Source organism: Rasamsonia byssochlamydoides (genome assembly GCF_041956645.1).
Source record: "Rasamsonia byssochlamydoides strain NRRL 3658 unplaced genomic scaffold VTN77scaffold_25, whole genome shotgun sequence".
Lineage (NCBI taxonomy): Eukaryota > Fungi > Ascomycota > Eurotiomycetes > Eurotiales > Trichocomaceae > Rasamsonia > Rasamsonia byssochlamydoides.
In genome coordinates, this window is record NW_027192408.1 from 5,097 (window position 1) to 20,151 (window position 15,055).

At 48.9% G+C, this 15,055-nt stretch overlaps 4 protein-coding genes across 4 annotated transcripts in view; 1 reads left to right on the plus strand and 3 right to left on the minus strand.

Moving 5' to 3' along the window:
• The window catches only part of VTN77DRAFT_3522 (uncharacterized protein), a gene marked incomplete at both ends in the record, with an annotated part of 5,603 nt that extends 2,363 nt beyond the window's left edge, over positions 1-3,240 (plus strand). The window contains 7 exons of the mRNA XM_069419480.1: positions 81-171; positions 225-469; positions 1,786-1,991; positions 2,097-2,462; positions 2,525-2,711; positions 2,769-2,846; positions 2,900-3,240. Of these exons, the coding sequence (XP_069278313.1) occupies positions 81-171; positions 225-469; positions 1,786-1,991; positions 2,097-2,462; positions 2,525-2,711; positions 2,769-2,846; positions 2,900-3,240 (1,514 nt within the window). The remainder of the gene's footprint in view (positions 1-80; positions 172-224; positions 470-1,785; positions 1,992-2,096; positions 2,463-2,524; positions 2,712-2,768; positions 2,847-2,899) is intronic.
• A 2,807-nt stretch (positions 3,241-6,047) lies between these two features.
• VTN77DRAFT_3523 (uncharacterized protein) lies at positions 6,048-8,840 on the minus strand (the record flags this gene model as incomplete). Its single annotated transcript, XM_069419481.1, has 4 exons — positions 6,048-7,775; positions 7,827-8,332; positions 8,388-8,563; positions 8,617-8,840. The coding sequence occupies 4 exons, from the start codon at positions 8,838-8,840 to the stop codon at positions 6,048-6,050; spliced, it is 2,634 nt and encodes an 877-aa protein (XP_069278314.1).
• Positions 8,841-12,455: 3,615 nt separating this feature from the next.
• On the minus strand, positions 12,456-13,138 carry VTN77DRAFT_3524 (uncharacterized protein; the record flags this gene model as incomplete). Its single annotated transcript, XM_069419482.1, has 3 exons — positions 12,456-12,634; positions 12,715-12,829; positions 12,908-13,138. The coding sequence occupies 3 exons, from the start codon at positions 13,136-13,138 to the stop codon at positions 12,456-12,458; spliced, it is 525 nt and encodes a 174-aa protein (XP_069278315.1).
• Positions 13,139-13,842: 704 nt separating this feature from the next.
• VTN77DRAFT_3525 (uncharacterized protein) lies at positions 13,843-14,361 on the minus strand (the record flags this gene model as incomplete). The annotated part of the gene is made up of 3 exons (XM_069419483.1): positions 13,843-13,850; positions 13,909-14,125; positions 14,179-14,361. 3 exons carry the CDS (start codon positions 14,359-14,361, stop codon positions 13,843-13,845), a joined length of 408 nt encoding a protein of 135 aa, XP_069278316.1.
• Positions 14,362-15,055: the final 694 nt, after the last annotated feature.

Consider the following 15,055-nt stretch of genomic DNA (forward strand, 5'->3'; position numbering starts at 1 on the left):
AGGCTCACGGGTACACCTCGGTGAGCACACATTAACCTTCATCATTGTCATAGGAGCTTGGTGGCTCACGAGTCCATTAGACTATACCCGGGAGCATGTTTGCAGCGTTATCCGTCGGAGATTGAAAAGTAGCGCAGACCAAGCGCTTCAGTGTCGGTGGCAATGTGTGAAGTAAGTGCAGTGGATTGCTTAGAGTCACACAGACACTAATATGGTTGCACAAGTATCTGGCATCCACTGAAGGGACCACTGGTCGATTGGCCTCTCGCTGTGTGTGATGCCTCCACTATTGACTTTGTTGCGGATTCCATGCCTGGCGATGTGGTGGATCGCACCGAAGTCTTTGAAAATATGCAAGTCCATTATAATCCCGAGCAGAAGTGGTATTGGTTACCAGATCAACTTCCTTCTGAGCTCCTGATCTTCAAGAATGCTGACAGTCGGTCCTCGGACGGCACGACCAGTCATGGTACTGTACCTATTATTTTATCATTTTTTTTATTTGCTATATCAATGGGAATTCGCTTAACGACGGTCACTACACAGGCTCACCCCACGTGGCGTTCAACAATCCTAATTCAACACCTGCAGATTTCTTACGAGAGAGTGTTGAAATCCGGTTTTTGGTATTTTGGGACAATGAATCTTGAATGAAATAAATATTGATCGATCTCGCTGAATCCCCCTTGATATAACACTGCTGGGGGTACCAATCATTTCGTCAATTGAACATATTTGGTGTAATCCTTTTCTTTCCTTTCCACCCCTCCCCCGGTGTTTGTTTTTTTTGAGGCGAACCAAGCATGGGGATCGAGTCGTATTTCTCCATTATATTAGGACTCTGTCTCCTGAAAAAGAGGGACTCCTTACTGCTGTGGCTTAATTCTAATCCAGTCCATATTATCTCCCCTTTTGGCCATGGCAGTCTTCCGTCGTCGGCGGAGGAGCCGGATGATCAGTCGTCGTCAGGAGAGCTGAAATCTCTCCATCTCCTTCTTCCAATTCGGCTCCGGTACTCCCAGCGCTCGTTCCATCCATGATCAGAATAGCCCCTTTCTTTGCAGCATACTCAACGCCTTGCACTTTCTTCTCGGCCGGCGGCCAGTGGGCTTTCCAAGGCTGGAACTTTTCGTCGGCCATGATGAACTGTCTAGAAGCTGAAACACCGGATTTTGGATCGAGAACAGGTCAAAGAGAGCTGTATGTCTGTTTGAACCAACCATGCTTCTACACGTTGCAGAAATAATAGTGCGGATAGTTTCCAAATGCTGATGGCTGCTTGTGAGGTTCTGGTCGACTGAGCCTCCGGCACGAGCAGTATTCTATACCGGGCTGCGAGAAGTCGGATTGCAGCCCGCAAGGACTTTTATGATTTCTCCGCCATCAGTAGTTACAGGGGACGAGGCTCATCTTAAGACATGCAGGGTCAACCCTGCTTTACAGTAGACCGCCAGCCTCGCGAACAACAGTCACGTCTTCTTTTCCTAGGTTTAAGGACATTGATCACCTTGAACGGACCGGCTTCAGTGAATACTATATACAGAACGTGTTCTTCTTGTTCATCGTCAAAAGGACAGTTACCACAGGTATACGATGGAATTCACTCCACGTGAGTTTTTAGAGGGTTCTTTGTCAAGCAGCACCCTCGAATCGCTTAATCTGCGAGTGCTGGGCACAGGCTCTCGGGACTGTGATGTCGAGTAAGCTTGGCTCATCTTCGCGCAAAATCACATAGACTCTGTTGATTTTTTTTTTCCATTTTCAATGTGGTATTAATCCCGGGAGTTGGAACGCCGGCCGTCGACAGCTGGCCGTTCTGCTCGTCTGCATGGTTGGCGCAGTGCCTACCGCGCGAGATCGGTCGAGCGAGGTTGTTGACGTTTGACTATGCTTTCCCCCTCGGTGACAACTTTACATGGGGAAACCTGTGGCAACAGGGAGACCGGTTTTTGAGAGCGTTGGCAAACTCTCGTAGAAGCGACGGCACTGGAGTGCGTCCTATCTTTTTTTTTTTATAAAAAAAAAGAAGAAAAAACTTTTTCTCTTTTTTCTCTTGAACGAGGGATGCTGAATTCTGATAAAACTGCTGGTTGTAGCCAGATACTTGTCCCATCTTGTTCGTGTGCCACAGTTTGGGCGGCCTGATATTGAAGCAAGCTCTTTGCATTGCCAAAGAACGAATGCGTCGATATGAGACGTTGATCAATGTCGTCTCTGGCATTATATTCCTGGGCACCCCTCACTTCCAACCCAGTCAGGTGGAAAAGGGCATGGCCATTTTGCAGACAACGACAAGGTTCAAGGTGAAAATTTCCTCCCAGGTGACAGAACAAGAGAGCTCGATTTTGTCGGACTTGTCTGCAAGGTTTGAAGCCATACGCATTCGCTGTCCGATCCTTTCGGTATACGAGACGAAAAAGACCAAAGTCCCCCAAGGACGCTTCAAGCATAAGAAACTCATAGTATGTATGCCCTCTATGTGCGGCATTCTGTTACCAGCCTTGCAAATCTGACCTCATGCGAGCTCGTGGATAAACATGCATGCACCACCCATGCGCCCTCTGAGCAGTTTCTGTCCCTACCGTTGGACCATATTGGTATCTGTCAATTTGACAGAAGTGACAACAACGGCGACCAGAAGACTATCAGTGACTTTGTAAGGTCTTCATTTCAAAACGCTAAAGAGGACATTGCGTCAGGGATGGAAGCAAGTGCGTCGTGCTTTCAAATGTGTCGAAAGATTGAATTTAGTCCAACGAGTCTCTTAGTGGAATACCGATACGCGACGACAACTGCCTACTCACCAACTCTGAGCAACCCTAGCTTAGTCGAGCTTCCAGGAGAAGGTGAGTGCTCCAGCTTGACCGTTTCTCAGCCGCACAGCTAAGCCCTGGGTCAGGACAGCCGCGAGGCGATAGTCTCGGCGCGCCAGTAGACACAACTGCTGCAACGCAGGGTTCGATAACCAAAGGCTCCTCGTCGCAAGGGTTTGAGGTTATTCCTCCAGACCTAAACTTCGAACGCATAGGGACCTCGGGGCGTGACCCTCAGTTGCCCTGCATCATGCTGGAAGCCGAGACACGCAACCCGAACTTTTTTGGGAGAGAAGAAGTGCTCCAACAGATTGGTCAGGCACTACTACCTCCGAAGACCGAGTTCATCTCCTCGAACCCCGAATGTCTCCGGCGATTTGCTCTGTGTGGGATGGGTGGGATTGGAAAGACGCTTGCTCAGGGCTGAGGGTATTGCCATGATTCTTGAATTATACCAATCCTTTCAACCTGAATCTCTGGCATACTGTAGGGCTAAGATACAACCATTTGATTATGACTGCAACAGGATCCTTGATTATATATTGGACAAAGTAATGCAGGTCAAGCTCTGATCTAATCTGCCTTTGATGTTCTGTGTTGCCAAATTCCTCCAAAGTTGGGAGAGAAGTGAAATGCCTCTTGGAGGAAATCAGAATCCAGTAGGCCATGCCAGATCTTGGCTTGTTTAGTAGGAAATGCTATCTATGATTAAAGCTTATCAGGTCAGACCTTGTCCTTTATATTAACTGTATTGCCCTAGGTCAACTGTATTATGTCCTGCTGGACTACAAGTCTAAGGAACAAATTGATACGGAGACTATCAAGTAATTCCAGCAACCAAGTTTTTTGCAGTCTTTTTTTTTTTAGCTCGATGTAATATTTAAATGTTGTAATAGAATGGCTGCAAATGAGGTAGACCTCCTTACCATTATTCTACAAGAATATTATGAATATTGTCTCAAGTATACCTAGGCTGTGTTAAAGAATGCTAGGGATGGGAACTTTTCTGTCACCCACAATATAGTGGTTCCTTCCTATATACTTCAATAGGAAATTAGACAAGACAGACATTAGCACAAATTTGCTATATAGCATTAGACCTTTGTGTCTATTACCACTTTTCATCTAGGAAACAACATACAGAAAGTATATATGCCCAGGCAAAAACCATTATGGCAAGATAATTTCAATCTGTTGCACAGTCAGGCGAGCCTTGTATACCCTACCAGCAGCTGGAGGCTGTACCTTCTTCTAGAATACACATTGTGGAATGTCGCACAGCAAAGAGAGTCGGCGAGATAGGATTCTTGGTGACAAGTCACACGCGCTGTTCGAGGTCTCCCAGACTGAGTGTCCATTGAGGTATAGTTCAGATCCCTCCTTATGTTCCTGCTTTGGGATCTCCCATCAGCGAGGTAGGCTGGAACAGGGCCGAGTATATTTCGAAGCTGGACACTATCTAGGGGAAGCGTCATTTGTTTGTTTGCTAAAGCCTTCAAACTTATCCATGGATTATAGCTTCTTGCCAAAACTTCTCCCACCTCTTCACTGCTTGGACAGACAGAATCTCCAATCTTCAATGGTGGTTCTATCTACCATGGAAGCCATGTAGGGATGCCGCAAGAGGGAGATTGCATTTGTCCACCCAGGTCAGCATAAGGAAAACAGCATCGACAAAAGCCACTGCTGATGCAAAAAAAAATAGCAGAATCCAACGAGATGACCACAAAAGAGTTAATACTCAGGAATGTGAGACTAGTCCATATCAGCTGAAAAACTAAAAGGTGAGCCGGCCCTGTACTAACCGCTATCGTCGCGCGATGATCACCCCACTCACCCGCCCCTCACCCCCGATGAGGTGAGGCTCAGGGCGGCGCTGCTCACCTACTAGAACCGGAAGGGCAGTTGACCGGGTGCCCGTAGATTTTAGATCGGTAGGTCACTTGATCTGTGTCTATGAGGTACTAGGTAGATTGGCACGTGAAAATCCAAAATTCAACCTCACCTCATCTTCCATTCCAAGCTAAATTAGGCAGGTTAGGTTAGGTTAGGTTCCAATCTCAATGATTCTCCTCCTCCTCCTCATCATCGTAACATTATTATTATTGTTATTCGAACTACCTAGGCAGTTAACTATGCATACTCCGTGGTAAAGTATTTGGTAGGCCACTTACGGCCGTAAGCGCATTAATATCTGCTTTTTTCTTCGTTTGTAATTTCGGACTTCGGACGTCGGATACCCACTGATGGCCGTCATCGGACGCATTGCAGTCCCCAAGTTCGTTATGCAGTGCGGAGTACTCCGTAGCTAGTTCTGTTATGAGGTGAGGCTTGTTATTGGCTATGTGGCCTGTATGGGCCGACGAGGTCTCCTATCTACCGGTCTGCTGATCACGTGAGGGAGATGCGCTAAACCTAAAAGGGATAGCCTCTAACAAGTTCACAATTTGATTAAGATTCAAGGCATGTGATCAACCGACCGATATGACATACCTAATCGATGGTCGATCCTGACTAGGCGGATGTGGGCCGGATCCTCGATCCTAGCTAGGGATGTAAGCAACCGGTGATGGTTTCGGTATTTAGCATTCATTTATTTATTATTGACTACTATTGTCATCATCATTATGATTGTTATTACTATTGGCAACTAGGGTTGCTTTATTCGGTACTCCAGTATCTATTATACGGCTGTATGCACTCGTAAGAATATGAAATTAATAGGTCTGGAGTACACCCTCTTATCTTACCCAAGCCAGGACAAAACGTACGAAGTATAGAAAAAGAATGGGTTCCAGTAATAATATTCCATACCTATGTAGAGGCATATACATTAACTTGATACGCGTCTGTCCTAACAAACGATCCATACCAGAAAGAGGATGGAAGGATGGAACAGACAGACAGACAGACAATATTGGAAATGGAAAATTTCATCCAGAAATAAATATGTAGACAGTCAGAAAACCCATATATGGGTCATATCCAGCATCAATCCAAGTCATGGCCGAATCATACAAAAAATCATCCATGTCATCCATCCTGAAATGAAATGAAACCTGCCGGCCGACACAGGTCGCAACTTTTGTGTATCCCACACAAGCCCATAAAAAGAAAAAAAAAAGAAAGGAAATAAAAAAAGAAAAGAAAAGAAAAGAAAAGAAATAAGAAGAAGAGAAAGAAAGAAACCGAGTGATCAAAATTAAATGGTAATACAGACAAGAAAATACCGGATCATGCCTCCAGGGCAAGTCCCAAGTCCGTCTCGAGATCACTCGTAATGCCGTGCTCTTTCGACCTCGTCATGTTCACATTCAAGTCGAGGCCAGCGCCGGACTTTTTATCGTTATTGTTATTGTTGTGGTTGGTATTACTAGTCGGGACATCCAAGTTGAACACGTTCTCGTTGAAATCATTCGTCAAGTCGAGCTTGAAATTGAATGCGCCATTGTGGTTCCCGTCTGGCAGGCCCAACCCCAGTCCGTCCTCCGCGGCAAACAGGTCGGCGCCCCCATCGTCGAAATTGAGCAGCGCGTCGAAATCGTTCTGCGTCACTTCTGCATCGTTCGCTAGATCGATGAATTCGTCCAGACTCAGCTCGGGATTGCGGCTCTGGTCGAAATTTTGTTCAGCACAGTCAGAGTCGACCAGATTCGGGTTCAGATTCTGCGTGCTGCCGTTCTCGCTGCCGCTCGAGTGCGGCGGCGTGGCCGCAAACATCATCCCGCCATCCTCGGGAATCGACAGTCCGGGTGGAGTCGGCTCAGGATAGGTGAGGTCCGGAATCTTTTGCGCCAGAGAATCCGGAGGCGGTGTCAGCGTGTTCGGACGGACAGCAGGAGCTGGCGGCGGCGGTGGTGGTGGTCGAGCTGGCGTCTCGGCCGGCGGCACGTTGATCTGGATGCCTGCCTTCCGGATGGCAGCCTCCAGGAACGAGGTGGCAAAGTCCGCCGACGCATAGATCTCGCGCAGTCGCTGCAGGATCCGCATACATTGGTAGAAGCGCTGCAGGCTGACCATCCGCACACTGGGATCATTCGACTTAATGTCCAGCAGATGGATAATCACCGCCGGCAGCAGCACGGTCACCCCAGCCGTTGGCAAGTAGCGCGTCAAATTGAGCTGATGGAGGCCCTGCGCGATGTTGGTGATCTCAACCGCCGCGTATCGCACCTTGTTCCGCGATATCTCTTGCAGTTCCGCTTCCACCGTCGGGAACGGACTCGCTGGCAACACCTGCGGCCGATGCAGCGCACTCGACGTCGTTAGATAGATCATCCGCAACAAGGCCCGATGCACATGAAGAGACTCCTCTGCTTCCGTCAGATCCCGGGATGTAGCCGGCCGATAGTGAATCTCCGCGGGCAGATTGGCCTCCCAGTCCTCCAGCTCCTGGTCGCAACGTCGGACCAGGAACGTCTCCGAACTCGACTTCTTCGGCACCAGCATCATCGTCGTCTCCGTCGTGCCTCCAAACCGATGGCTCAGGACGGAGTACTGCGCCGACAAGACGTGACTGACACACAGACAGAGCTTCGCTTTCTCGATAAACATCATCGCCAACTGCCGCTGGTAGTCGACATTCCGCAGGAGCTCACAGTCGCCCAGCATGCTCAGGATCTCCGGCGAGTACGACTTGAATTCGAAGTCGTCGATCGTCAGCATCGGCACATCGCAGTCGTCGTCCTTGACCCGCATCGGCCGCCTCATCCCCAACGCGATCAGTCGGTCTCGCGTGTATGTGCTCCACCAGATCCGCTTCCACAGCCTTTTCCGTCGCTGGCCCATCCCGGAGTTACCCGGATCGCGGTGCAGGCCGATCGTGTGGGCGAGTGACAGGCTGACGCCCATCCAGTGCCACGTGTCTTTCTGGTCGTCCGGGGTCTCGTACCAATAGGTCATCAAAAGCAGCGCTTGGACGAGGGAAATGCGGTCCACTTCGTAGTCAAAGTCGTACAACAACTATCCTCGTCAGCAAAATGACACGCAAGTTGACACATAATATGTACATACCCTAGCCCTCTGAAAGAAGGCTTTTCGGGCTGCCTTTCGATTCGGATATCCAGCCGCGCGGAGATGCTTGATGTCGACAAAGGCTGTTCCCGCAAACAGCACGGCCTGGAAGAGCAAGAGACTCATCCGGTGAATGCCATCGTTGCGGGCGATCGTCTGCAAGAATTCCTCCAGATCCAACAGCGGCATGAAGGGGTGCACATAATGGATATAGCTCTTCAGCAGCTCATTTCGCAGCTCCACATCTGGTATCGTCAACGCGCCCTTGGCCGCCAAGTAATCGATGTCGTCCGCCTGCAGGCGCTGGGGAAGTCCTCTGATGAAGTCGGGCAGAAATCCGCGGGGTCGAGATTTGCCATATCCAGGGTCTAACAGCTGCTGAATGGTATCGACGGCGTTGGAGCTCAAACCGAATGTCGGCGCAGAAACAGGATTTTGATTTTGGCTCGCGCTTACTCGTCTCCGCAACTGGGCCTCAGGGTTGATGCGAGATGCCTGAGATTGATCTATAGTCCTTTCATCAGCAGACAGTCCGTTAAAATGTAATCGTGACAGACGAACACAGCAGATGAGGCATGTGCTGCCCTTGCTCCAGGTCGACGGGGCGTAGGGACGGTGACAAGGGATCCAGCTGGCCATGGCTCGCGTTTCGCGGCCTCGCTGCCATCACGTCTTCCGAGGACTCTGCCGAGGACTCCGACGTAGGTTTGCTGGTTTCCATCTCTGCGCGAGATTTCCTAAACTTTGTCAGCTCCCGCGTCCGGCAAAACCTTGCAGCAAGCTGACAGACTTTCTCCGTTTACTCTCCGTCACTACACATTCGACCTGGTCTAGACGGCAATTGGTGCACGGCGAGCCATTCTCGACCACATCACAGCGGACTTTTCTTGCTCGACAACAACAACACGCGCGAGAGGCCCGTCTCTTGATGGGCCGATTGGCACCGGGCAATCCAGCGGTGGACGCCTTCCGCTTATTCTGCGGCTCCGTTTCTGGAGAGCTGGTCGTGGCCATGCTGAACGAGTCCCGACGGGGACGGTCTCATGCGATCTGTAGCGAGATGCTTGTATCTACGAGAGACCACGAGACATCCGTTGCAAGGAGGTGACGAAACGGTTTTTTCGTCTCACGACGAAAACAGCCCGGGGGCGGGGCGCGACTTTAAGTAAGGCTCTATTCTGGAAAATTATCCCCATTCCCCCATGAAGCTCGCTCAGCCACCAAACGATGTGCGACTGGCCCGCTCGTGGGCTCTCCCCCGGACCGATGGGTGGGCAGGTGTGGGGATGGAGACGGAGGAATGAGAACACGATGGGACCGGGGGTCTCAATCTCTCGGCCGGCCCATCACAGGCCGTCTATTACGTCGGCCTACGGAGCCGTGTCCGCTTCCTGGGGGGCTTCCCTGTGGCTTCCCCACCAGCGTGGAAAGTTGAGGGATTATGCCAGACGAATAAGAATCCTGAGACTTAGTAAGGGAGAAGCGTTGCGGCCGTAGTCGCTTTCGGGCCGGTCACGTTGCCAACCTGGAACCCCCGTAGGCCCCAGTCGTCTGCCGATTGACGGACCAGACGGCACGGATTACAAAAGGCTGCCATATGATGGACTGCAGATGAAGTTGCGAAGAAGACCAGCATCTACGGAGTACTCCGTGCTGGCATTAGCTATTCAAGGTTTAGCCCCACAGTCCAGTCAGGGAGTGTCTCTTCAACTTAAATATACACAGTTGGACTCCGTCGAGACATGCAGAAAGCACCCTGTGCGATCAATGTAGACAGCATTCTTGCGATGGACCGCACCGTCGGAGCATCAATTTGTTCTTGTGCACGTCAGCGTAATCTGAGTCTGCAGGTCCCCATCAGCAAATTTTGGCACTAATAGTCATCGTGTATGAAGAGGGTCAGCAAAAAAAAAAGCCAAGGCGGACCAAAGCCCAGCGGAACGGTGCGGAAAATCCATTGGGAATGTGTGCGGAAGGACCCCATACCCAGTCACACCGACCATAAAAGCAATTCCTGAAATATGGACCGGACACGCACAATGATAAACGGCCTTGAGTGCCCTGCAGACTGGCGGATCTTGAAAACAAATCTGACCGCTTGCTGGCAGGGTCCTGGACAGTGGACCACCTGCGTGGTGCTGCTTGATGCCCTCCGAAGCAAAAAGAAGATCGTCTCCGAGTCCCGAGCGGCGTGTTCTCCACTCCTTCCCGAATCCGGAACGATGGCCGGCACCAACCCCGAAATCAATCAGGCAAGACGGAACGATTTCCCTGTCATGGAATGCACCAGTACCTGAGAATGGACGACAGGAACCCACAGAAGGTCGGTGAATATTAGACTTGCAGCAGGGCGTTGTCATGTTACTCTGTTGCCAAACTTCTCGTTGGGCCCACAAAGGATTCAAGCACACCTCAAAGCACACAATCATGTTGGCAGGGAGTGTACGGAGTACATACGGAGTACGGAGTAATACTCCGTACGGAATAGAAAGGGAAATGAGAGACGGTTCCTGCAAGCCATTTGATATCGACGATCCGATGGAAAGCGCACCGCATGTCAGAAATTCCATTAATGACGGAAATAGGGATAGATGGATCGTGGCGAGACGCAACTCCGATGGGGACTTCGGTCAGTCCGAAACTCGGACGTTTCTAGATCGGGATTAGTGCCTTGTGACTTGACTTGTGACTGGACCCGTGACCTGTCCTGCAATGTCAGCGCGCGAGACGAGACAGAAGATAGGCCTGAAGATTGAGGCCACCAAAGCCTATCCAGAGTCTGAATTTCCGTGAAAGGCCAGTTGCGGCAGTAGCGTAGCTCAAGAAGTCCGTACCCCGGACCGAACGCCGAGCCCTCGTATCCCTCCGAAGAACGGAGGAAACACTGCTGGGAGAGATGCCGCGCGAATCTTCGAGTCGTGGGTTGGAACTTCGAGACGGTGCGGAGTAAAATTCATTCGCGAATCGCCACGATGACGGAGTGCTCCATCACCCATGGATAGCAGATCGGCCTTCTGAGCGGGGGCGGGGTTGCCCCTGCCCCCTTTTGTCCGAAACATGGGGTATGAGGTAGGAGGCCAATCACTGAGCCAGACAGCTGTTATTAAAGAATGCGCCAGTCGATAGTCACCCCCGCTTGTCTAATAATCGGGACGGGACAGCTGGAATCTGGAGGAACTGGAGAATGGAGACTGGAGAATTTTGTCTGGAATCACGTGCAATTCTGAGTGCTCTTTAAAGAGGCGGAACGGGCCCATCACATGCAGGCCAAGGTCACGAGACGGAGTAACTAAGAGAATTTGAACAGCGAATCTGATCCGCCGTGCCTTTTGCCTTGTTGGGATTGGGCCGCGACGGCTTGCTACGGAGTACGGAGTTCTTTCGAAGGATCTCGTTTAGAATCGCAGGCTCACCACTATGGCAGTGATCCATCTTAGATATCTGCCGCTAAGACGGAGTAGTCTAGAGGAGATATGCTATCGAGTTATCGCAACAATGAAATACTAGACCAGAAGGTACCTCGAAGGAGTTCTAGAAGCCTGCTTCTCCGGCAGGAGAGAGATATGTCAAGTTCTAAGCACGTGATTGCTCCTGGGCCATCAACCTATACAGATGGGCGGAGTGTAGGTATACAGCATTAGTCCGATTTGGGAGTCCCAGGCATAATGCGATCTCACCCGCGTTTACCCGAGATGACGAACAAGATGGAACCATATCGACCCCCTTAGCTAGGATTTATGCTTATAATCAACCTCTGTAGGTTTGGTAGGATCTCATGATTCCGATTTTCGCTAACCATCATCTTTAACCCTGTCAAGGTAGAAGTTCTAGTCCTTGATCGGACAGTCAGTCAGCCAAAATAAATCGTTTTCATCGTTTCGGTTGACACTAGTCTGTATATAACTCGATTTATATATTTCGACCTTGCTGCGTATGCTCTTTTGCGATTTACTCAGCAAGATAGACACGCATATATTTTACCATCATTTTTAGGTTATTTGATAGGTGCCTAATATACCCAAAAGAGGCATTAAATCCTCCTCATTGGCTACATTATATAGAAAGATAATCCTTTCTTTCACTGATCGATGCAGAATAGCGACAAGGACTCAAAACAGTGCTAGAGGTATGTACTGTACTGTACATTAATTATCGGTGTTCACATTCAGGGAGCTTGCGATCTGGGTGTGAAGCCTGCAAGGACCCGAAACGATGAATGTGACTGAAAGCCAATGAATATGCGAAGGTTTGGGTATGAAATATTAATTGCAAAGCAAAAGATAAAGAGGTTAAGAATAAGGAAGGTCTATAAGGGAGAAAAAATGTTGACTCTACTAAGAATTATTATTAGTAGGGGTATATAGGTAGATTACTAGAAGAATAGAAGATTTCTTTTTTGTTAAAAGAAAAGAAAAGAAAAATAATAACCCCTTACCTATAGAACTAGCTTAGATAGATAAAATTTATCAAATTAATATCCTAATTGATACTAGATGTAAGCATAGGTAGCGTCCTGTTCGTCTTCCATCTTTCTCTCTTATTCTTCTTAGTGCTGCAGTGAGGTCATTAGTCAGCTAATAGAGGAGTATCTTCATATTTTGACATCTATATAAATTAAAATTAGGCCAACTATCTGCTCCACACAGCCGCATTGTACTCATCCATTAACTCCGTATATTCCTCCCCAGCAGTCGCCCAGCCCTTGATTCCTCCCTCCAGCACCAGACTCTTGAGAGACGTGTTGCCTTGCTCTTCAAGGTAATCCGCAAACCAACCTGCTGCTCGCGGGCCCCGTCCACGTGATGAGCCTACAAAAAAGAAGATCCCGGTAGTGAGCCATAAAGGCCTTTCTTGGCAGGGCAAGCAAGCAGCGCTCAGGTGGTCTTACCACAATACCAGACAACAGCCTGGACCTTCGTCTCAGAGAGAATCGAGTAGAGGATGGGTATAGTCGGGTACAGACTCTGCGCAGGAAGATTCAACGAACCACGGATGGTGCCTCCCTACGTTTCCACAGGGCGGCTGGGTCAGCATGACCTATTTATTAAAGATTGCAGCATTGTTAGCTATTAGCTTCTCACCTCAAAATCATTTCTCCGCAGATCAACGAGGACAAAATCCCGGCCGACGCGTTTGCTGCCATCGCGGAACCATCGAAGAAGTTCCTCCCGAGAGAGCAAGGGGGCTACATTCCTGGGAGCGGGATATGCCGCGTGCCATGGGACTGGGACTTCTCCTGGAGCAGCTACTTGGGCCGTTTCGTTTTTATCACTATTAATTTTATTGTCGGAAGTCGTCGTGGAGTTGTCCATCGATAATGAGAAGAAACAAATAAGTGACGATATGGTATCGAACGAATGGCTGAGGTGCAGGGTAAATTTATAAATCTCCTACTTAATAATATCTACCTACCTGAGTAGGTAGAACATTTTGCACTCACTCCCTGTATATAGATATTTCTTGCGGGGAAAGGCACCGTCGATGCGGTATGTCACTGCTCGATTTCTATTGGCTGGAGTCAGACAACTATAGATGCTGTCACCATCCAATAATAATCGCCGGGAACTAAGCCGACCTTCCATATTCGGACAGTTGAGCTACCTACCTAGGTACTTATATTACACGATATATCTGCACAGGACATGGTCTCCCTATCTAATAATAACTAATAATTGCATCTATTTAATTACTGATGCCACATCTACCCTCGAAAAAAAAAGAGGAAATATTTTTCGAAATCACTCTGTCATGCTATGAGCAATTAATACACATATAGAATATACTTAAAGCCATGGCAATTTGTCCTTGCCCCTTCGTTTAATTAATTACTCTAGCGTCCATTTCTCTTAATCTAGGTACCCTGTATTTGGTCTATGTTTCTCTACTTCAGCGTCTAATAGACTCAAGATTCCCTTTGTTGTCCTTAATAGTAATCTAGTTCAATTAAACTACTAGTAATGATACTAGGGTAGGGTATTCTTATCGAAAATTAAGACCTTGGACGCCAAACTCATACTTACATGACTCAGTCCAATACTTAGTGCAAATATCTTCCGCTTGAAACCTGGGCTACATGACTCACCACCCCCTATTCTTTGATCAAAGCCTGAAACTTCAACCTCAGCGCTCCGCACGGCTCCAAGACCTCCTTCAGCACGGGGCAGAAGGTGTTTCCATATCGCTCGCGTGAGAGGGGACTTGACGCGGGCCAGACACCAGTTGTCGAACTCCTCTTCGGAGGGCCACGGGCCCATGAACTCGAATCCCAGCTTCAAGCGTTCGTAGAAGTTCATTGTTGGCTGATAGTTGATGGCCCGATATACGGCTGTGTACAAGCCCGAAAGTGACGCACCTGTTCTTTGAGCTGCGCCCTGATCGACTCTCGCTGCTGCTGAGTCATCTGGTGCCACACCTTGTCCAGAGAGACGCCGGGGACGACGTCGCTGGCGAAGGTGATCAGCTGCGGCTGGACGTTGTAGCAGGCCAGGACCAGAGGGGCCAGAATCCCCGGTTGCTGCGAGAAATAGCGTATCATTTCCGCCTCTGAGCGTACTGATCGTTCGATTTCTGCTGGCTTGACTTTGACGGCAACTAGGTGCCCGCTGGAGGTTCTCGATTCTACCACTCGATTACCGAAGTAGTTGTAATGTTCCCTGTCTTGGACGGCTCTTTCGATTCGTTCGCCATGTGAAAGAGTCTGATGAGAATGAATGTGTTGGAATCAACCTAAAGCTATACGCGTGGAGGCTGTGTGCATACATTAGGTAGGTAGATGCATAACTCACGTGATTGCGCGGTATTCCAAGACGTATGGAGCAGAGGAGAAGATAGCTCCAAGGCGGTCGAAACACCAAATGCAGGCACGAGAAAGAGAAGGCTGCCAGTGGTATATAATATGAGGTCGTCACCTGACTACCTAGGTAGTCAGTGCCTTGGCAAGAGTCACGGAGCCCAGATATTATTTATTATTTCTTAATTTTATTGTTGACTTCAAAGAAGGTGTTCAAAGTGTAAAGAACGAACTTTATTACCTATATTTATTACCTAGAAGAGTGAGACAACTACTAGTCATTAGCGTGGCTTAACCCTCACGCCTCCATATTTTATTTCTCTTACCCTATCCATAATAAATATAACTGATACAATAGAATAAATAGATGCGGTCCTGCAGTTCTGCCTACCTACCAAAGTAACGTTGGGTAATAACTCCAATTAATTAGGGCTAGATT